This window comes from Microtus oregoni, unplaced genomic scaffold (assembly GCF_018167655.1).
Source record: "Microtus oregoni isolate MIOR12 unplaced genomic scaffold, Mior012 000010F_ref0000083, whole genome shotgun sequence".
Classification (NCBI taxonomy): Eukaryota; Metazoa; Chordata; class Mammalia; order Rodentia; family Cricetidae; genus Microtus; species Microtus oregoni.
The window spans coordinates 52,982,346-53,006,215 of NW_024543069.1; the positions used below are offsets into that span (position 1 = coordinate 52,982,346).

At 39.2% G+C, this 23,870-nt stretch overlaps 1 protein-coding gene across 4 annotated transcripts in view; it reads right to left on the reverse strand.

Moving 5' to 3' along the window:
• The window catches only part of Raph1 (Ras association (RalGDS/AF-6) and pleckstrin homology domains 1), a 79,381-nt gene extending 55,714 nt beyond the window's left edge, over window positions 1–23,667 (reverse strand). For 2 of the 4 annotated variants that reach the window (XR_005974943.1, XM_041659502.1), the window contains exons 1-2: window positions 23,363–23,667; window positions 2,744–2,863 (exon numbers count right to left, since the gene is read on the reverse strand). Coding sequence is in view for 3 of the 4 variants with exons in the window: in XM_041659502.1 (XP_041515436.1) it covers window positions 2,744–2,863 (120 nt within the window). In the remaining variant the exon portion in view is untranslated. The remainder of the gene's footprint in view (window positions 1–2,743; window positions 2,864–23,362) is intronic. The other 2 variants (XM_041659503.1, XM_041659504.1) reach the window with 2 other exon arrangements.
• Window positions 23,668–23,870: the final 203 nt, after the last annotated feature.

The window sequence follows — 23,870 nt, forward strand, 5'->3', positions numbered from 1 at the left end:
ACAGTGTATAAGAGGACTATCATACAGCAGGAATCCTCAAAGCTCACCCCCACAGTAACATACTTCCTCCAAGGCCAGACCCACTCCAAGAGAGCCATATCCCCTAATATTGCCACTCCCTATGAGATTATGGAAGCCTATTACATTCAAACTACACATTCCACTCCCTGGTCACCAAAAGCTTGTAACAATATCATAATACAAAATACATTTAGTCTAAACTTCAAAAGTCCCCATAGTTTATCACAGCCTCAACAATGTTTTAGAGTCCAAAGTCTCTTCTGAGATTCATGCATCTTTTAATTATAATCTCCTATAAAAATCAAAATCAAAAAGCAGATTACATAATTCCATCCTATAATGGCACAGGAATTTAGAGTTTGCCCAGCTGGTTTGGGGTCTTGTTTTGGTCCAGTGTTTCCTCACTATGCTCTATGTATATACATTGTCATTCCAAAATGTTAATAGCTCTCCTCAGCAGGTATCCCACTGTTCTGGCACCTCTAACACTTGGGGTCTCCAAGGCAATCCAGGTTTCAACTTCACAGCTTCACACAATGGTCTCTCTACTAGGCCTCATTCAGGGATACCTGACACATTCCTGACCTCAGAGGCTTTCTTTAGGTATGGAGGCATACCCCCTTTTTCTATCCTTAATTCTAAAGCTAGAACCATGTGGCTGAAACTGCCAAGTTCTGCTGCTTGCTGGGGCTGGAACATGCCCCCCTTGTTCAATTACATCTTCACCAGCTTTCTTTCCTTCACTGCCTAAGTCTGGCTGTCCTGAAACTTATTCTTTAGACTAGGCTGTCCTGAAACTCAAAGACTACCTGCCAGGTGTCCCCTTTCCTCCAGCAAGGCTGGACCACTCATTCAAACAATAACCTCTCCAAAAGAGCTACAGACTAGGGTCCAAGTATTTTAAACCCAAGCAGTTGGGCACAACTGTGAGGGGTTTCCTTGATTGAATTATGAGGTGGTAAGACATACCCTAAATCTGGGCCACACCTTCTGGTGGCAGCCCACTTAAAAGGATTTGGAATAAAAAAACTTTTGCTTTTTGCCTGCTTGCCCATCCTCTCTGTAGTATCTATCTACCTTTCAAACTGATCCACAGCTAAGAAGGAAGTTAGAACTTTAAGCCTTCATTTCATTTTTCCATTAGTTATGGAATTTTATACTTATGTATTCCCAAAGAAATTATTTAAACATAAGTAAGTTTTAACAGTCTCATTATTATGAAATTAAATTTGTTTTAATAAATATGACCATCTTTATTATTACATACAGTACATTAACCAGGGAAGTAAAAACTCCATTTTTTTTTAATTCTAAAAAAAATAGGGGATAGGGGATAATGGTTTAGCAAGTAAAATGCGTGCCATGAAAACCTGGGCCCTAAATTCAATCCCAGGGATCCACATAAAGGTAGGAGAGACTCCACAAAGTTGAACCCTAATGTCCACATGCAAACTGTGGCATGCATGCACTCGCCCCTCCCCCTCACACATACACACATACAATATAACAAAAATTTAAAAACTAAGACCTATGATCCAAAACAAATGAACAAACGGACACCATGATGTCCCATGCCTGACCCATGCCTGACCCGTGCCTGTAATCTCAACATTTGGGCAGTAGATATAACAAGATTGGCAGCTCAAGGTCATCCCTGAAATCAAGTTACGTGTCAAGTCCAAGATCAACCTGGGCTACATGAGATGCTATCTCAAAAACTAACCAACCAACCACTCACCACCACACTCAATCCACAATCCAACAAAACAAAGCAAAAACCAAACTAAAACAGAAACTTTAGAACAATTTTAAATGTAGCCTGGAATGAACTTTTGTCAGTATTTTGAAACTATGAGCAAGAAAATACGAACAATATATGTCATAAGGTATATTTAAATTTGTTACAGAACAAAATATGTCAAAATTTAAATTTTTAAAACTTTAGACTTTAAAATTGTTTTAGCTTACAATTCAAATTTATGAAAGAGGTATTAAATTCTCTCTCACATTAACAGAAACCCTGTTAAAAAATTGTTTTTTTTAAAACCTTAGAATATTAATAGAAAAGGGGCTAGGAAGATGGGTTAGTTGGTAAAGCACTTGCAAGCATTTGACTCTCAAACCCAAATCTAAATGGTGGGCACTTGTAATCCTAGCCCCTGGGTCGGCAGATTTAGGAAGATTGCCCAGTAAGCATGATGCCAAGGAAAGACCTACCTTATCTGGCGACTTCCTCTTAGGGAACCCATACCCACACTGCCTCCCTACCTTCTTCTGAGCACCTTTCCTCCCATCCTGTCCTGTTGCTTACACCTATATTAAACTTATCTTTAATAAACATCTTTAACTCTGCTTCACTAAAAGGGGGATACTCAGAAAGAAAGAAGAGGAGAGAAAATAGGACCCTATACTTCAAAGAAGTAGTGGCCTTCCAAGGAAGAAGCCCTGAGGATATCCTCTGGTCTCTACCTTGCATGTACACGTTCACACAGATAAACACACATATCACACATACATTCTCACATAAGCATATACAAATAATAACCACAGATTATAGTATCTTGCATTGTAAAGTTTCTATTCCTCTACCTGTTAATGCTTTTTTTTTCTGTAACCAGCATTTTAAAATTTAGCTTGCACTCATATCTTTTGTTTGTACATTAAGCTTTAAACATGTAGTGATAGCTTCAAATCTTCAATCAGTTTTTTCAATAATCCTAACCTGAGTAAGTTTGTCCAGTTCCCCAAGCCAGGCTCCAAACATTTTATCCAGGTCCTGATCTTCCTTGTCACTGTCTTCTTCAGCACCATGGTCAATTTCTTCATCTGATAATTGCTCCATCTGAAATACAGGCATCTGTATTGAATGAGCAGTTACAACTTTATCTTAAAAATTATTCAGAACAAGGTATGATACATGATGTGATTCTCTGAAATCAAATCTTCAAAACTAGACTATAACATAAAAAAATAGAAATGATTAACAAAGACAATCTTGACAAACAGAATGAGGAAGGAAGCCTCAGTTCAAGGAACAGATGAGCCTAGGAGTTCAGTTCCCTACAGAAGGGAAACTATCAAATATGACTAGATTCACAAACAACAATTTTCAAAATACACACTAGCAGAAAGTACAACTGTAGTGTCAATCTCTGTGCTGAATGGCTCTGTAATACTCCAAATATAGTTTCAAAGACTTCACACAGAATTCCACAAATATTAGACTAGATATCTTACAGAATACGTTAAAGTTCCACTTAAGTTTCCTGATCTGTCACATGAGGACAACTATGTTCTGAACATACTGAACCTCAAATCATGCACCGACATGCAAAGTTACTGAAGCTATAATAAAGTCCAAAGACAGTGGCAGGTAAACAAAGCTCTGCAAAATCCTAGCCTTCAGGGACCTCCCCTCACCATTTTCTGCTTCCTCACTCCTTCAGTTTTATAGACTCAACTGTCTTACTCATTGGAACATACACACTTGTTCCAACCTCCAGTCTTTGCAATGTCAGCTCTCCTACCTGGAACTCTTTCCTCCAGATATGTGCAGGTTTGTGCCCTTGCTTCATTCAAGAGAGCATCCCATCAAAATAGCACTCCGTCCTTGTTACATTCTGTCCCCTGTAGGGTTTTAGTTTTCTTCATAAAACTGTTTTGTTTTTAAGAGGGAGTGTAGAGTTTCTCTATGCAGTACTAGCCATCCTAGAATTCTAGGTAGACTAGGCTGGAATTGAACTCACAGAGGTCCACCTGCCTCTGCTTCTGAGCACTAGGATTAAAGGTGGGCACAATCATACTCGCCTTCTTCGTAGTACTTCATTTATTTATTTATTACAACCCAACTGCTGTTTCCCCTCTTTCCTCTCCTCCAAGTTCCTCCCTCATCACTTCCCCTCGATCCCCCATCCACTCCTTCTGTTTCTTTTCAGAGAAAGGCAGACCTCCCATGGATATCAACCAAACATGCCATACCAAGTTGAAACCCAGACAAGGCAACAATCCACTATAAGAATAAGAATCTCAAAAGCTGGCACAGGAATCAGAGATAGCCCCTATGCCTACTGTTAGAGGAGTCCCACAAGAAGACCAAGCTACACAACTGTAATAGCTATACATAGTGCCTAGGTCAGTCCTAATCAGGCTCCCTGGTTATTAGTTCAGTCTCTGTGACCCCTATAAGCTCAGGTTAGTTGATTCTGTGGGTTTTCTCGTGTGTCTTCATAATACTCTTAACCACATTTATCATTTCTCTTCTCCACTGGAAGGAAAGATCCCTAAGAGTAAGGGTTTATTTCCTTCTGTATTTAAATACTTTGAGTGGTTTGGGTCATAGTTGTGTCACTGTCATTAAGTATCTGTTTAATAAATAAGTATTTAAACACACACACAGTTTTTTAAAGGTCCCTAAGAACTTAAGACCAAAGACCACAAAATAAATATTATTATACAAATAATAAAGAATCAAAATAAACCCTGAGTACTAGTCCTTCAAAACCAGGTAGGTAGTTCATAAAGAACTCCTTATTTGAGGCTGGATAAATGGCTCAGGAGTTAAAACCCAGATTCCATAGCCAGCCGCTCACAGCTGCTTATAACTCCAATTCCAAGGAATCTGATGCCCTCTTCTGGTTTCCATATGTACTGCATATACACAGTCCACAAGCATAAGCTCAGGTATATACTAATAACATAAATAAGTGAGTAACTTCTATCCTCTTGCCTCTGCTTCCTGAGTGTTGGGATTTACAAGTGTGCACATTAGACTATATGGGGTGCAGGAGATGGAATCAATGATTTTATGCATCATAGGCAAGCACTATACCAATCAAACAACATTCCCAGCTAACATTACACTAATTATTTAAGACTTTATTCAATTGTAAATGAAGAAAATTGGACCAAGAAAAATCAAGTAACTTTCCGAAGCTTAGTAACAGTAAATAAAAGTGCAAAAATCTTATTTTCTATATTCATGATTATTGATTATTGTAGGTTGTTTTTACTGGCCACCATGTATATAGGGAAGTTTGACAAGAGTAAAACAATTTAAATACCACATTTTTATTCATTTTTTTTAAATAACATTGACTGGGTAGCTGTCAAATGCAAGGCACTATGCCAAGACCAGGGACACAAGCTCAGCTAAAATCCATTCCTAGGGATCCCTATTGTACTGGCATGAGGAATGTAAAGTCAGAGGACAACCTTTGGGAACTGCTTCTCTCTTCCCAACATATATGAGTCCCAAAGATCAAACTCAGATTGTCCAGTTTAGTAGCAGGTACCCGCAGTCACATTTCACTGTATTTTAATAAATAAAGCTTGCCTGAAGATCAGAATATAAAATAGCACACTAGTAATGATGGGGAAGAGTCTTCTGTTTTGTGTTAATTTCATTGGTTAAATAAAGAGACTGCCTCAGCCCTTTAAAAGGACAGAAAATTAGGTAGGCGGAGTAAACAGAACAGAATGCTGGGAGAAAGAAGCTGAGTCAGGAAGTCACCATGATTCTCCCACTCCAGACAAACGCAGGTTAAGATCTTCGCTGGTAAGCCACCTCGTGGGCTACAAAGATTATTAGAAATGGGTTAGATCAATATGTAAGAGCTAGTCAATAAGAGGCTAGAACTAATGGGCCAAGCAGTGTTTAAATGAATACAGTTTCCGTGTAATTATTTCAGGTAAAGCTAGCCGGGAGCTGGCCGGGAGGGAAGCAGCCCCGCCGCTCTTATTTCAACAACTAGTCAGGCACATAGCCAGGGAATGGTCGCGCATACCTTTATCGCAGCAGCCACACCAGTTAGCCAAAGAGGCTGGATGGTGGTGGTGCACGCCTTTAACCCCAGCACTAGAGAGGAATGTAAGGCAGAATGAGATAGGAACTCACTCTCTTTCAGTCTGAAGATTTCATAGAGGTAAGAGCTCTCTAGTGACTTGGCTGCTTTGCTTTTCTGATTTTCAGGTTGAACCCCAATATCTGTCTCTGGGATTTTAGTATTTGTGCTGCACACCCTTTCATCTTGCTGGCCCCATCAAGGATTGAAAAAAAAGGAAGGAAGGAAAGAAGGAAGGAAGGAAGGAGACAAACGAAGAAAGAGGGGAAAAAGGAAGAAGAAACAAAAAAAGAGAAACAAAGAAAGAAAGCAAAGTAGACTAGCAATATATCATTGTTATATACTAGGCAGTAAATAACTGTGCTAAATTATTAAAGGTCAAAAATTATAGTATATAGTAAACTCAACTGCACTCAGTCTATAGCCAGAAATCTTTGTGGAACTATTAAGAAGCTCCTCTGTACCGCACACACTGTGTGTGTGTGTGTGTGTGTGTGTGTGTGTGTGTGTGTGTGTGTATGGAATGTGTATGGCTGCCACCTTCACAATATCATAGATGACATCACTAGTGATGCAGCAGAATGCCTAGCTAGTTAAAAACAAGAAAAAAATAGGCCTGAAGAGCCTGTAGTGCAATGTTTTCCTTGCTGTGGTCTGTTCACGGTATACATCAAAAGTACCTGGGAGTATATATTGTTTAAATGTCAGGGTTGTTTGTTTGAGTAGGAGCTGGGAAATGAATTCACCTTCTCTGGAGGAGCAGCAAGTATTCTAAAGAACCGAGCCATCTTTCCAGTTCACTAAGAGACAGAATATAAGTGACCTAACCTATGTCAAGGAGGTAGGACATTTTAAAGAAACTCCTCCACGTATTATGTTCTCTAAAGTTTGTCAACTACAGTATAAATGACTGTGTTATCACGGCTACTAGGAAGACTTTAGAACAAGTGATGCAGTCTTATGCAATGACTGTGTTATCACTGCTACTAGGAAGGCTTTAGAACAAGTGATGCAGTCTTATGCAATTGCAATTAGCTTAAAGGCTGAACAAACTAGAATACTATTCTAGTATGCTATAAAAAATAAGGGATCATAAGGATAAAAAAGTTACTGGTAACCACTTATTTCTCTTCTATCACAACAGAATTGTTTTTTAATCACTTACTTAGACAATTTTAGCTCTTTGTTTCAAGTTACTTTTCATCAGCTTTCTCACAAAAATAGTTTGTTGAAATATTTCCTAAACTGTTCTAATATTATAAGTAATTCTATAGCAAACTTCAGTATATAGTATGTGAAGACTTTCAGGATCAAGGAATGCCTCCAACTATGCAAGATACAGCTGCAATAACACTCCAAGGTATTTACCCAAAGGAGACTTCAAATCATTGTCAGAGATACTTGCACGTCAATGTTTATTGTAGCACTGTTCAGTATAGTGAAGTCTGCAGCCAATCAAGGTGCATTGACGTGGGAGTGTCACATATCAATCTGTTGCTTTCATTGGTTAATTAAGAAAGAAACTGCTTGGCCTGATAGGTTAGAACATAGGTGGGTGGAGTAAACAGAACAGAATGCTGGGAGGAAGAGGAAGTGAGGCAGATGCCAAGCCTCTCTTCCCCAGGGCAGACGCAATGGAGCCAGCCACCAGGTCTTACGTGCTGAATCTTTCCCGGTAAGACACAGATTATTAGAAATGGGTAAAGCAAGATATGAGAGTTAGCCAAGAAGAGGCTAGAAACTAATGGGCCAAGCAGTGTTTAAATGAATACAATTTGTGTGTTGTTATTTCGGGGCATAAGCTAGCCAGGCGGCCGGGGTCAGGGCAGCAGGAACTCAGCCTGCAGCTCCTTCTACAGTGCTTAACAAAACGGATAAAGAAAATGTAACATACAAATAGGATGGATTTTTTTCACCTGTAAAGAACAATGAAATTATGTGATTTGCAGGATGTAACTAGAAACAATCATATTAAGTAAATTAATCCAGTCTCTCAAAAAGACAAAAGCATTTATTTTCTCATGTGAGTCTAGATTTTAATTTATATAAAAATATAAAATCATTTTTATATATGATGTGGAAGTAGACATAAACTGTTCAGGGGAACATATGGATTCTCAAGTAAGAAGAGAAGGTAAAAAAAAAGGGAATATGCTCAGAGGCTTTAATATGCTCAATGTGCAATATACATTATGAACACACACGTTCTTATGTAAAATAGCAGCATGTACAGTGGAAAAAATTTTAAGGAATTTTGTGTAAAGGAGTACAATGTCTGCAATGTTGTTTTCCTAAGACGGAAGGAGAAAGGTGTGTGTGTGTGTGTGTGTGTGTGTGTGTGTGTGTTGTGTATGGTAGAGAATACTCTAGAGGGTAGATGGGGAATAAGAAATGACAACTAAGCAAAATGTAAACGGCAAGTGGATCTGAGGGGAAAACCCAAACTTTTGTGATATTACCACTTCTCCGTAAGTTTGAAATTATATTAAAATAAGCTAAGGAACCAAAAGAAGAAAAGAAAAAAATAAGAGGAACAAGAAAGTTGGGGGAGGGGAGAGGGTAGTCTTTGTCCTAGGAAGTTATAATTTAGTTGAGAAAGTCAATATACAAAAATTCAGAATAATCTTAAAATAATAAAACATAGGCTACTATGTCTTACTATACTAAGTATATAACTTAGTCTAAGGACTGAAAATAACTGTATAATTCTTTAAAATATGGTTTTAAAATTATATGTACATATGTATTACTTTTCCTAAAGTATTTTCCTGGCTTATTCAATTACCTTTTAAAACATATTCTAACCATGATAATTTAATACAAAGAGAAGCTTGATATATTGGAAAAATAATTCCTCCTCAGATACTTCAAAGAGACAAAGACTCATTTCTAAATCTTACATCAAAAACAAGTAAACAAACAAATCCTAAGCAATTAGTCAGGTATAACGGCTTACGCCTATAATCACAACATTCAGGAGGATGTGAAGCTAAAGGACTGCAGTGAGTTTGAGGTCAGCCTGGAGTGAAGATGTCTCAAATCCACATTCACTTCTACGTCTGAGTACCAGAAAATTTAGCTGAAGTTGGTTAATGTCACAACTACATCAGGAAAACATCAGAATTTAGTTCCAAATCAAATACCACTACTACTTGCCAAATAGAAAGTCTAAAACATAGGTTTTAGGACTTTAAAAAAAAAAAAAAATGGAGGTTGGAAAGATTGACTTAGTGATTCAGAGCATGCTCTGTTCCCAGCACCCAAGTCAGTCAGGTGCCCAAGATTGTAACTCAAGCTTCCAAAAAGCCAAAGCCTCTGGCCTCTAAGAATACCTGCACCTGGCCCCTCACAACAAACACACACACACAAACATAAAAACAAACTAGATGTTTAAAACTTTTGTTACCATGAGAACAAAAGGAATAAAAGACTATCCTGGAACTACCTATTATTCATTAACATTAGTGTGTCCTGACCTCTTGCAGACATTCAGAGACACTACAATTGACCAGCTATCCCCTACCTGACAAAGCTTCCAAATGTTCATTTCATTTATCATATAAACTTAAGATGTCTAAGAAAAGCCATTTAAAACTCCTGATATAAGATGAATTCAATAGTTTCCCATGCAACCAACCAGTCCATCCACTAAAAGTGACACCATTAAATACTCATCAGTATCTGTGTCAGAAGGTTTTCATTTTTGTTTTGAAAAAGCAGAAATATTTATCCTCTAACCCTTTAACTTGTACAATTCTGTAAATCGTAATTATATTCACAATGCCACACAGACTTCCACTACCAAATTTTAAAATAAACTTATAAAGAAATTTACGCTGAGAAGCCTTGGGAGTTATCAGGCTTCACTACTCCAAGCCGTTGCACACCTCTTGCAGGTATTTATGCCAGCTGCCTGATTCAATTTCAATCCAAGAGGTTGTTTTTCTGCAATATAAATACCTGCAGGACGTTTTCTAAGCACACACTCCTTTATTCTGCATTTCTATACCCATGACACATTTTGGTTCAGCTCTTTTTAAAAACAAAAGTGTTAAGATGCTATGCAAGATAAACAAAAAATAGACCCTACTTTCTCTTCAAGGGCCATGAGCTATGCACCTGCCCACGTCAGTTAGTTCATTGGCCCTGCACAATGTCACGACTATTTGTCTCATTAGCCCCGACACCCACGTAGGTTACAAGTTCTGGAAACATGGAACATAGTAGTTTCCATTTATCACTCTGGAGCAATTATCAGAGAATCATATTCTTTACTGATCTAAAATGTAATATTTCCTCTTTTGCCAAACATTTCCAATTTAAGATGTTTAAAAATTAATATGATGCTAATTTAAGATGACTCAAAGCTAAAAGTACTCTTATTTAAAAGAAGACCAATTTATCTGGCTATAAGTAAATACTCAAATGAATCAACACATATTAAAATTTATTTCTCCACTAATAGCAGAATGATTAAGAAACACCAGAAAAATTCTACTATACACCACTTGAGCTGAATGTTTCCCTAAGGGTATTTTAAAAGATGATTTAGCAGTTATGCTAACAGTACTATTACCAGTAAAGACAAAGCCTGAACTCGAATTGGTCCATTCAAATACAAAATATTAAGAAACCTTATAACACAGGTAAAAAAGTGCTGGCCTCAAAGAACTGAGTTTGATCCTCAGGATTCACACTGTAGAAGGAAAAACCAACTCCCACGAGTTGTTACCTGACCTCCAAACATGTCATGCACCACTGTGTTGGGGGGGCATATATGCACACTCATTAATAAATGTATTTTTTTTAAGAAAAAGAAATCACATTGTCATGTAGCTGTCCTTTTAACTGCTGTCTATGTTCCAATGTGTTTTTTCAAAAGCACTACACCTGGCAGTGTTCAGGGTCATTCGCAATTATACAGCAAGTGTAAGGCAAGCCTGAACTACATGGAACCTGGGTGTGGTCGCATACAGCAAGCACTTAGGAGTTCAGGCCAACCTGTTCCACACAGTAAATTCCAGCACAGACAGTGTTACAAAGTGATACCTAATCCTAAAATAAAATAAGTTTTTAAGTCCGTTGAGTATTCAAATTATACATACTAAATGTCTCCTTTTTGTGTAGACTTTCATTTTTTAGTTATGTATATGTCACTGTGTGTATCTGTGCATCTAAATCTGTCATTTCAAATAAGTAAATTTCAATTTGTATGTCCTAAATCTGAATGAGCAACAGATCATCTCGCCACTGAAAAGATCAGCTTAAGGAAACAAATGTGTAAGAATCCTCTAGTTAACAAGGAGTCTGGAAAACTCAAATTCTTGTTCTATTGTAATTCTACCATTAACTAGACAGATACCTGGCTAAGTCAACACTACTTTTCTTATCTGCAGAGAGGGGAAAGAGGGAATTAATGCCAAAGGAATGCCCTTTACCCAGCTTAGGTCATTCAAACTAACTTCACTCTAACTTCCCATCAATTTATCAGTCTTCTCTAATCTTAATTCCAGAAGAGAGGCACCAATAGCTCTCCACCCTTTAGGCACATTAGTTTAGGGGAGGGAGAAGCTTGAAGTGTTAGCTTTCTCACTTTCCCCAAAGACCAAACCTCTATCCACAGTGATACAAAAAGTCTCAGCAGGAGTCTAGAACCAAGGTTCTCAGCTCTCTAATGAACTTAATGCATCTGATATGTTTTCCACTTTTTGTTACTTTTGTTTTCAGAATCACTGTCTATATTGAACAAACAGTCATGGGTTTGCTGTGCAACAAAACTGGAACTCTAGAAAGCACAAAGGGCAATTACCCTTGAATAAATAATATTCTAGAGTGGGCTTGCTTCATACCTAAATTTTTATACAACTATATTAAAGCTGATATCAATTTTATATGTTTAAAGCTGACTATCATCAAACAAAATTAAAGTTCAGATAATGCTGTCATATCTGTTCTTTGCATTTGTAGTGCCTCTCCTGACCCCAAACCTTGTGTGTATATGTATACACACACATGTTGGAAGGTTAGGTGGAGGCAGATTACAGTATTCTAATTTAAAAAGAAGGAAAATGGTAGCGTAGTCTCTGTTCTATTATCAGCCGAGAGGTGGAGGTGCACACCTTTAATCCCAACACTTGGGAGGCAGAGACACAAGATCTCTGTGAGTTCAAGGCCAGCCTGGTCTACAGAGCTAATTTCAGGACAGCTAGGGCTGTTACACAGAGAAACCCTGTCTCAAAAAAGAATGTGTGTGTGTGTGTGTGTGAGAGAGAGAGAGAGAGAGAGAGAGAGAGAGAGAGAGAGAGAGATTCAAAGAGAATCTCAAAGGATCTTACAGGTTACTTATCTTTCCTAATAACTTTTCAATGAAATGTGAACAAAACTTAGAAAAATCGATTAACTTCACTAAAGAAGCTGCCTATAATGCCTAGCTAACCATTATATGTTTTGACCAGACATTAAACCAAGTAAAAAGAGAATCAATATTTAAAAATATCAATTCTCATCTTACCACCTGTATAGAAATAAAAATAGCCAGGTAATACATTGAGTTTAATGGCCTGTTTTTGATCATGACTATAATACCTTTTCTTCTCTCAACAAATATTTTATACTTTAATTTCGACTGAATGGATTCTAAAATGTTAGAATAGTCTAACATGTATGACTGGTCTAATAGTCATTTTGCACACACACACATACACACACACATACACACACACACCAGTAGTTACAGTATATTCTTCCATTCTCCTTCTCTTGCTCTTTGTGATTATGAATACTAAACAGGCATACTGCTAACAAGCCAGTGCCCTTTATTTCATTATTGTTTCATATGTATTACCTGTTGACAAGATGAACTTCATTTTATTAAGAAGGAACATTTTTTGAGACAGAGTCTCACTATTATAATCTGGCTAGCCAGGTACTTGCAATGTGGACCAGGTTGGCCAAACTTACTATGACCAATCTGCTTCTACCGCCAAGTATCGAGATAAAAGGCATGCATTACCACATCCAACCCTTACTTTAAGAGCTGGGTTCCAGTTTTTCACACTATTGAGTTGAAATTCCAAGCAAATACTTTAAACACTCTGTGAACTTAAAGAAGAAATTAAAGATGAGACTAGGTAAGACTTCCACTTAACATCTTAGAATCCAATCATGAAAGATTAAAATAAAATATTTAATATTTTGAGAGAAAAATTAGTGATGAACATAGGACTTCGGTACCATGAAAAGTCATCCTTCAAAAGTAAAGGAAAGCTGGGCATGATAACGCGTGCCTGCAATCCCAACACTTGGGAGACTAAGGCAGGAGGATTGCTCTGACTTTGACAAGAGACCTGGCTACAGAGACACCCCCACCCCTTTTAAGTTAATTCTCTTGAGACTCTACCAGATAGACATTTTCATCTCTTTCCCCTTGCCCCCATGACAATGATGTATTTAAGACTTCTCATGCTAAGAATGAGGACTATAAAGAGCTTTCATGCAAGAACCTTAGTCTCAGAATTTCTAGCTAAAGCAAGAACCTGAAGGTCATCTCTGTGCAGTTTCTAGAGTAAGAATGCATTACATCTATTTTTTTATGCAAATGAAAAATTCTTAATAGGCTTTGGTACCCTTACAAATCATTTACAGTACTCAGTAAATCTTTCTCCAAAGTCTTTGATATCTGTTACTTGTTTCCTAAGTTGCTTGTTGTCATTTTTTTTCATTTTAAATAAAATTAGATAAATGCCGGGTTTTTATCTCTCTATGCCTTCAGTCCTGGTACAAATAAACTTAATGCAAATGAAAAAAAATGTAGAAAAACAAAATATTTCTGGAACAATCAATTAACAATAACTATCCACAGAGCTACAAAAAATATAAAGAGTATGATATAGTTAGTCATTCTGTTGGATAAGCGAAGATATAAACTAAGACTTCAGCTTTTGTTTCCTTACTACTATAAGAGACATCTTAATATACAAGTATGCTGGCCTCTTTCTAAATCTCCTGAGAGCTGGCATCAAAGACATGAAATACCAAGCTCAGAATCAACTTTTCTTATTTTTTTTTTGCCTGAATTTGACAGGAAACTTTTCTTATTCTTAGCTGACAAATAGATAACTATTTGTTCAAAATAACAACAATGTATTTGATTATGTACATTAATGCATATATTACATGCAAACCTATGAGTGCTTACATATAAGTGAAATGGGTGACAACAATGATACAAGGAACAAGCAGAAAAGAATCAGAATAATTTGTCATAATAAGGTGCTCAAATTATATTCTCGAAGCAGTGTTATCTGAAAATGTGTTTATAGGTTGGAGGGGAGGGATATCTTTAATTCCAGCACTCGGAAAGCAGAGGCAGGCAAATCTTTGTGAGTTTGAGGAAAGCCTGGTTTACAGGACAGCCAGGACACAGACTGAAATGCTGTCTTGAGAAACCAACAAGAAAAAAAAATGTGTTTATATTAGCTATAATGTATATGGTAAACTCCGAGGCAACCAACCACAAAAAAAGTAGGGAAGGAAGTATAAGTGATCTACAAAGGAGAAGAGAAAATGTACTCATGTAAAATATTCTAGCAGAACAAAAAGGGGCCGAAGGGGAAAACAATATAAAAACAGGAACAAAGAATAAGCAATAGTAACAAATCCAATATTTATCCAGCTGTATCACCATGGAATACAGTGGTATCTATACACTTAGAAGACAAGATGCCGACAGAATAATAGAAAGGTAAAACAACTAGAACTTGAAGGGGTAGCATTTGCCTCCAGGCAAGAGCACCTAGGTTCAATTCCTAATAATTAAAAAACAAAACAACAAATCCCTATGGCCTAGAGGAAAACACAAGTTGAATGTAAAGTTATACACAGAGGAAAGTAAATCCAGAATACTATCTTAAAGAAACTAAAATCGGGCTGGAAAAATAAGAGCTCAGCAGTTAAGACCACTAGCTGCTCTTGCAGGACTGAGGTTCAATTCCCAGCAACCACATGGTGGCTTACAAGTCTATAATTCCAGTTCTAGGGGATCTAACTCCCTCTGCTGGCCTCCATGGACACCAGGCATCCAAGTGGTATGTATACAAACAAGTTAGTGACAGGCACCAAAAGAAATATTAAATGTCATCCTAACCCTCCTAACCAGAGCTACATAGCAAGGCTCCACCTTAAAAAATAATAATAATAAAAAAAAACACACCGGTACATTTTGGGGTCTGAGTTGGATTTGAGTTCAAATCAGACTGAGCAGAGTAAGGAACTATCTAAAACCAACCAACTCCACATGTTAAAACAACATATGTAGTGATATTTCGTTTGTAATCTAACAAATAAAGCTAGCCTGAAGATCAGAGTGCAAAGTTAAGTCACTAGGTAGCCACACACCTAGGCCACTGGTCAGTCATAAAGGACAGGCAGTGGTGGCCACACCTTTCATCTCAGGGACACCTGGGCGACTTGGAGTGAGTCATTCTAAGAGAGAAACAGATTTCACAACTTTGATCCCAGCACTTGGGATGATGCATCTTTAATCTCAGAACTAGAGAGAAATGCAAGGCAGGAACTCAGTGCAGTCTCTGTGCAGTCTGAGGTAGTCATCCTGAGGACAGTATCGCCCCTTTGTTTGCCTGAGCCTTGGTAGAGGTAAGAACTCTCTAACACCATGGCTGTTTTGTTTTTCTGATCTTCAGCTTCAACCCCAACATCTGTCTCTGGGTTTTTATTATTTGTGCTACAAACATAAGCATGTAAATGTGTGTGTATGTTGAACATCATATGTCTGTGCACCACATGCATTCCTGTTGTCCAGAGGTCAGAAGAGGGCATTAGATCCCCCAAAACTGGAGTTATGAGTGACTGTGAATGAATTATGAATTATGAATCAAACCTGGGTTCTCTGCAAGTGCTCCCAATCACTGAGCATCTCTCCAACCTCAGAAACCTAAAAGTTTATGAACATGTGGGTGTATTAAAACATGCCTGGGAACCCAGAAAGACAAATATCATATGTACTCACTCATAAGTGGCTTCTAGACACAAAGCAAAGAAAAACCAACCTACAGTCCACAAGCCAAGACAACCTAGGCAACAAAGAGGGACCCTAAGAAAGATAGACATGCATGCATTTACACAGGAAGGAGAAAAAGACAAGATCTCTTGAGTAAATTGGGAGCGTGGGGGTCAGAGGAGAGAAAAAAAGGGGAGAAAAAAAGTATAGCTCAGTTAAAATTTAAAAAGATTTGTTTATTAAAACATGCAAACAAAAATATTCCTGGGAATACAAATTATCTGGGTGAGGAGTTCCATCATACAGCTCTCCTCTCTCTCTCTCTCTCTCTCTCTCTCTCTCTCTTTCTCTCTCTCTGGTTTTGGTTTTTCAAGACAGGGTTTCTCTGTAGCTTTGGAGTCTACCATAGAACTCGCTCTGTAGACAAGGCTGGCCTTAAACTCACAGAGACTCATCTGTCCCTGACTCCCAAGTACAGAGATTAAAGGCATGCAACACCACTGCTCAGCCATCATACATCTCCTTGAACATAATTATTTGAAGAAAAATAAAAGCAACTGATTATTACTAGTGGTAATGTTTCATACTTTATATTATATTTTATACTTGAATTTAAAAATACACTTATTGTTGAAAAGAAATCCAAAATGTAGAAAAGATAATATATAAGTATGCTCAGGAAAGCAAAAACAGTTTCAATAAAACAAGCAGAACTAAACTGTGTTCCCAATGAACTATGCAAACACAAAAACACATATAGGAGAAAATAAACAGAAAATGGTAACTAGTAGTCATTTCTGAATAGTAGGATTATTTCGTTTTCTTCTTTATATGTTACTCCTTGTTAATATTAGTATAAGAAAAAAAAGAAAGCAAACCATAAAATGTAAACCAGTAAAAAAAAAGGGTATGCTCCAATTAAACTTGTAAGACTATTGTTTTTCAGATTCTGAAAAGTTTAGGGCTAGTAAAATGACTCAGTGAGTAGAAGTATTTGCCACTGAGCCCAACAACCTGAGCTAGTTCCCCAAATCCATACGGTGGAAGGAGAGAACGGACTCCCAAAGTTGTCCTGATACCTCCCCCTCCCAACAAATAAAAAATTATTTTAATTTCAAAATTCTAAGAAAGATTAGACCATGTTAACTGCCCTAGTTAGGATTCTACTGCTGTGAAAAATACCATGACCAAAGGCAACCTGGGGAGGAAAGGGATCATTTCACCATATGGAGAACTCAAGGAAGGACCCTAGAGGGAAGAACTGAAGCAGAAGCCATAGAGGAATACTGCTTGCTGGTTTGTCTGCCCTAGCTTGTTTTGTTTGCTTTCTTAAACACCCAGGATCACATGCCCAGGGGTGGCATCCCCCTGCCAGGAGGCTAAGCCCTCCCACATCAATCATTAATCAAGAAAATGTCTCACAGACTTGCCTACAAACAATAACAATACTCCTTTTCCTAGATAATGTTGGCCTATGTCAAATTGACCAAAAAAGAAAAAAAAGGAAGGAAGGAAGGAAGGAAGGAAGGAAGGAAGGAAGGAAGGACATTAACATAGCTTGTTTAAATTAGTATCCAAAACCACACAAGCCAAAAGAATTTAAACAGCGTTAAACTTCTAATTTTTAAGTGTTTAGGCAACCACTGAGTTAAATCCCTAGCCCTGGGAATATCTTTAGTTTTACATTTCTAAAGACAGTTTAAGTTTCTATTTCTAGCTCTGTGATATCACAATGGATAATAGTCTCTTCCTCTATGAATCAGATAAAGATATCACTTGGAAAATCTTCAGACTAAATCTTAATTTATATTGTAAAAAGAAAGTATGTATAAAGGAGGATTTGAGTATAGGAAGTGTCAGAAGTAGGGCTGAATGCGATGCTTATGTAACACTGTAATAAAATGTTACATATGAAAAATACAGAACACTACTGAGAAATTGGGGTCCTAAACAGACAGATACACAATACCATCTTATTAAAAAATGCAGTACTTTCTAAGTTCTCCCCAAACTAAACTAGGAAGTTGATACAATTACAACCACCATCAAAAGAAAACTATTTTTTTTAAAAAGAGAAATTAACAAGATGGAGGTAGGAATGTGGTTCAACTTCCAGCATCACAAAAATAATAAATCAAACAAAGTGATTCTAAAATCCATATTATTAAAAATGACTTTGATTAGTCAAAACAATCGTGAATAGACTGAAGGATTTACTCTACCTGATTTCAAACTAATGATATTTAAAATAATTAATACTGGCAAAAGGACAGGGAATTATTACATCAATGTAACAGACAGTCCATGGATTGACCCACACTTATAAAATCAAATGATTTTTTGAAACAAGGAACTCAAGGCAGATAAAGAGGAAAGTGGTTTTTGAAAAATATTGAAACAACTAGACATAAAGAAGGGAGGAGAGCTTCAATTTCTACATCATACCACAATAAAAATTTAATTTAAAATGGAGCATAGCAAGAAATGCAAGAACTAAACTTATAAAACTCATACAAGAGAAAATACAGGAATATGTCTTTTCAACTTTGAAATAGGAAGTTATTAGGACACAGAAAATACCTATAATCATAAGAAACATTAACACTCTTAATGAAGTCCATTATTAAAACATTTAAAAAGTTATACAGCACAAGGTGAGTATTATGAAACACATTGTTAATCTTGGCACTCAGGAGGCTGAGGTCAAAGTATTTTAATGAATTTGAAGTCATCCTAGGATACATGACAAGCCCTGTCACACACAAAAATGAATAAATAAAAGCAGGCAAGCACCAAATTAAGAGAAAATATATCTGGCTAAATAGCTTGTATTTAGGATATAAAGAACTGTTACAAGCCTAAAAAAAAAAAAAGGATTGAATTTTAAAAGTAAGCAAAAATCTTACACAGTTATATCCCAAATGACTAATAAGAATATGAAAAGTTGGAACTGGAGAAAAGGCTCAGTGTACTATTCCTGCGGAGGATCTGAGTTCAGTTTTAGCACCATATCAAGCATTTACAACTACCAAGAAGAAAAAACACTTGTTCTTGCAGAGAACCCAGGTTCAGTTGCCAGAATCACAACCCCTCGTAACTCCAGTTCCAGGGGATCCAAAAGGCCTCTTCTGACCTCAGTGGATACACATGGTTACACATACATATATGCAGATAAAACACTCATACACATAAAAAGATGTAAAGAAAAATAAAAATAAAATTTTAAGCCAGGCACCTGCCCCTAATCCCAGCACTCAGCACTTCTGTATGAGTTGCCTTGATCAAGGTAATCTTTTCACAGAACTACAGCAGTGTTTAAGAGACAAGACAAAATAACACAATGAACTGCAAAAACATTTATGATATGCTATCAGGACTTATTGTTAAATGTTCATTGTTCTTAACAAGCAATGACTTAAACAGGATGAGTACACCCCCATAGAAATGTTTGACTTTGTCCATTTAATTGAACAGAGTGTACAGTAATATGTTGTTGAGACAATTTTATATGAACAAACAGTATGCAGGACCGAAGTTTAAAACGTCTCCAGTCTATTAAGTTTCCTATCAATTGCTCATTTAAAACTCCTAAGTAAACACACAGATAGTGTAAGGGAAGCTTGAGTCTGTAGGTCATTCGGATCTCTAATGTGCCTAAATAAATAAGCAAACAAACAAACAGGCTACAGTGATGAGCTTAAGTCAGCATGAACTATACAGTGAATTCTAGTACAGCCTGGGCTCCGATTTAAGATTCTGGGTAAAAAGAAAAGCCCAACAACAATAAAATAATGACTACACTTTCAGAGAGTACCCCGAGGAGTCAAAGGCATAGAGACAAAGTAAGAAAGTTGCTATTAGAAGCTGCAGTAGTAGATGTGAAGTTACTGTTTAACAGGTAGAATTTCAATTTGGGATTGTGAAAATGCTCTGGAAATGGACAATGTAACAGTTACACAATAACATGGAACTTCTTTCCTCTGGGAAACAGGGATTCTCTGTGTAGCCCTGGCTGTTCTCTAACTAGCTTTGTAGACCAGGATGGCCTCGAACTCAGAGACCCACCTGCTTCTGCCTCCCAAGTGCTGGGATTAAAGGCATAAGCTCCTCAACATGAACAGATTTAACAGCACCGAAAGTTAACTATTTAATGCTTAAAATGGCAAAAGTTGTATAAAGATTTTAACACATGAGAAAAAGAGGCAGCACAGGAAGGTGGTAAAAATATAAGAATTAGGCTACCTAGTTTAAATCTCTATGTTTACTTCATAGCTGTGTAGTCTTTGGGAAAGAAATTTACTACCTCTGCTTGTTTTCTCAAATAACAGACCTCCTTCATAGAGGCATGGTGAGGAATAAATAATTCAATACTATAAAGTGTTGAAAATAGTACATATTATATAGTAACTATTTATTATAATTTTAAAACATCTTTTGAGTCAGGGCTTCAGTATATAGCTTAGTCTAGCCTTATTCCTCCTGCCTTAGCGTCTCGAGTGCTCTGATTACAATGGTTACTCCTGATTTCAAACATTACAAACTAGACTATGGGCTTTGTGGTGGTGGTAGGTATCAAATCCAGGTCCCTACCATGGTAACTGCTCTCGACTTGAGCTGTATCTCCAAACTGTTTTTTTTTCTAAATATTTATTTATTTACTATGTATACAATATTCTTTCTGTGTGTATGCCTGCAGGCCAGAAGAGGGCATCAGACCTCATTATAGATGGTTGTGAGCCACCATGTGGTTGCTGGGAATTGAACTCAGGACCTTTGGAAGAGCAGGCAATGCTCTTAACCTCTGAGCCATCTCTCCAGCCCCCTCTCCAAACTGTTTAATGAACTTTAGGTCAAGTGTCTAAAGACCCTTAAAAGCTCTTTATCAAAATAAAATTTTAATTATTCTTTTTGTTTTGAGGCAGTCTCATGATGTAGGTAGGCAGTCCTTAAACTCAGCACCCTCCTACCTAAACCCTTCAAGGCTCATGCTACCAATATTAGCTCCTCAAAAAGCTGGGTGGTGGTGGCACACACCTTTAATCCCAGCACTTGGGAGGCAGAGACAGGTGGATCTCTGGGAGTTCAAGGCCACCTTGGTCTAGAGTCCCAAGACAGGCTCCAAAACTGTCTCAAAACAAAATCTTAAGATCAGTAAAAAAATAACACAGAAACCAGTAATCTACTCCAAGCTCCTCATTTTACAGGTAAAGAAATTAAGAACACAATAGTTAGCCCGAGGTTACATATCTTACTCCATTAATATTACTTTTCTTAAAGAAATAGTTGGGGATAATACCAATGTAGACATTCACAACTTCCAAAGCAAAGCAAATATGCATCCCAGACCTGCTGCCCTCATTTCTTTCTAGTCCAGAGTCAAAACCCAGTAAAACCGAAACAAAAAACAACACAATTATCCTCAAAGATGGTTAAAAACATCTGGCCAGAAAAGTGTTAAAAGTTGTGTAAACATTCTCAAAAGATGCCTGCCACTCCACTGAATAATCTCATGAGACCTGAAGAGTCTGCCTGTGTGGAATACTACATAGAGCTAATACTCATCACAAAGAAACGACCACACATAGTTCCTCACTAAAATCAAACAGAAGTGAGTAGCAATCCAAACACCACAAAACACCTGGTGAAAAAAAAAAATCAAATGCAAGAAAGGTTTTTAAAGGGTGTCCTTATTTTGCTACTTCTCTAACTTTCTTCTTAGAGAATTTGGATTTTTTTTCATGTGTGTGAGGGTGGTGATGGCTGGGTTTGTTGGTTTTTCAGACAGGGTCTCATTTTGTAACTCATGTTGACCTGGACTGCATTGCAATCCTCTTGCCTCAGCCTCCTGTGTGCAGAGACTACAGGCATGATCCACCATGTCTGGCTCCTGAATCCAGCTCTAAAAAGATAATCACCACCTACACGTGGAATGTCTTCCTCTCCAAGTCTACACTGTTGAAATCCCACCAGTCCTGTTGAAATAATAGAAATACATGATGTACATGTATGAAAATATGAAACTCATTATTATGTAAAATTAATATGTGCTAATATTATTTTTAAAGAAAATATCCAACCTTTTAAAAGACTCCACCCATACATTGGCAGCTTCCATAGATTCACCCCACCACTAACCTCAACGTAGAATTCACCTTTTCTTCACTGCCTTATACTGTGCCTCTATAATGCACTATTACCAATATTCACTTCTGACTCACCCCCTCACAAGATCGACAGCCGACACCCCACCCCCAGCAGTAGGAAAAGGAATTAGCATGTACTGAGCCTCTCACAGGTAGGTAAGGGGCTACCAATTTTGCGTTGTCTCGGTCAACCTTCTTGATAACAGGTGGTGTATGGCTGTTTACCTGTAGAGAACTACTGCGGAGTTAATGGCTTGCTTATCCACCCTCACATTGCTAGCCTGTTATTCTGTATGCACCGTTAGTTTACTCTGCTTCAATGCGCCTTTTCTGCTACTCAGTGTTGTAGGGGTGTTCGTTTTGTGTCTCCCACTGTACCTGAGTAGGTTTCCACACTGTTTGCTGACTTCAGTATTCTAACGAACACGAAGTCACCCTTTAATAATCGAATCACGCTAGCCCGCTACCTCCACGGAGGACTTTACCCACTTGGGCGGCTCTCCACTTCTCCATGAGAAATGCTGCCGGCAGTATCCACCCCGAACTGCTCTTCCCACAGAATGTATGAAATGCAACACACAGGAAACGTGCAACTCTTGTATCATTTTTCCAAAGCTCTTATTTCATACTAAGGCACATCTTTATGTCTACATAAGGATCAAGCAGTCTCCGGTTCACACAGTGGGGCCATTCTAAGACAATGTCTGAATGGGAAAAGGGTATCAGCATCTTAAAACGAAGGCATCCTTCCGACACTATTAGGCAGCCTCCTCCCTTTCTGCCGTCCTCCACTGAACTGCAGTTTGGATTTCCGGCGGGAATGTACGCGGAAAGATGAGATGAGGCTAAAAAGCACTGGAGCAATTACTTTGCTTAATTAGAAGACACCGAAAGCACCCCGCCTTTCGACGTCTCTGCATTGAACTAATTTATGAAGGCGGGCAGGGCATAAAAGCTAGAACAAACCCGCATCGAGCGGTGTCTGCGGCTACCGGGGAGCCAGTCCCTTTCCACCCGCGAGCAGTCCCCGGCCACCGGAGCCCAGCGCGGAGTAGAAGCCCCGCCGCACCTACCCAGGCGCCCACTCGCCCTATTGTCTGCACGATGCCGCCCCGAGTGGGGGGCAGCCCAGGCCCCGCCGACCCCTACCCACCGTAGGCCGCCTGGCTGGGCGCAGCCCTAACGCCGAGAGCTCGGCAGCGACCCCGCCCCGGGCTGCAGCCGCTTGCTCTCGCCCGGAGGGCCACGCCGGGAGCCAGGAAAATGGAGGCGGCAGCGCCTCCCGGGGACCTGGATCCTTCCTTTCCCCGATCTCGAGGGCCAGGCGGTGGAGCACTCACCGTGGCAGCCCCTCGGCCCTCCGGGAGCCCCGCGCGAGGCAGTAGCTGCTCGCGTCCTCCCGCCGCGCCGCCGCCTCTCCAGGCGCGCGGCTCCTCTCCCTCAGCTCCCGCGGCGCGCGCTCCGGGACTGACTGACCGACCCACAGAGCGGGCGTTGGCAGGGACGGGGCGGGGCGACCGAGCGCCCAGCGGCTCAGACCGCAGAGCCCCCGCGTCCGGCCCCGGCACGCAGGGCGGGGCTGAGGGTCGTGCGGCCCAAGGGCGGACCGACTGACGCCCGGCCGCGCGCGCGCGCGCGCGCTCCCCGCCGCGGCCGCCGGCTCACTTCCGGCGCGGGCGGTGGCGCGCGCCTCCCGCCGCCTGGTCAGCAGCGCCCCCCCCCCACCCCGCCCCCGTCCCCCCTCCCTTCCCCCGCCCCAGCGCACACCGTCCGACCCGCAGGCGCCGGGCCGCACCCAGCCCTGGCCGGCCTCCTGCGCGCGTCCCCGAGAGCCGCCTCCTCCAGGAA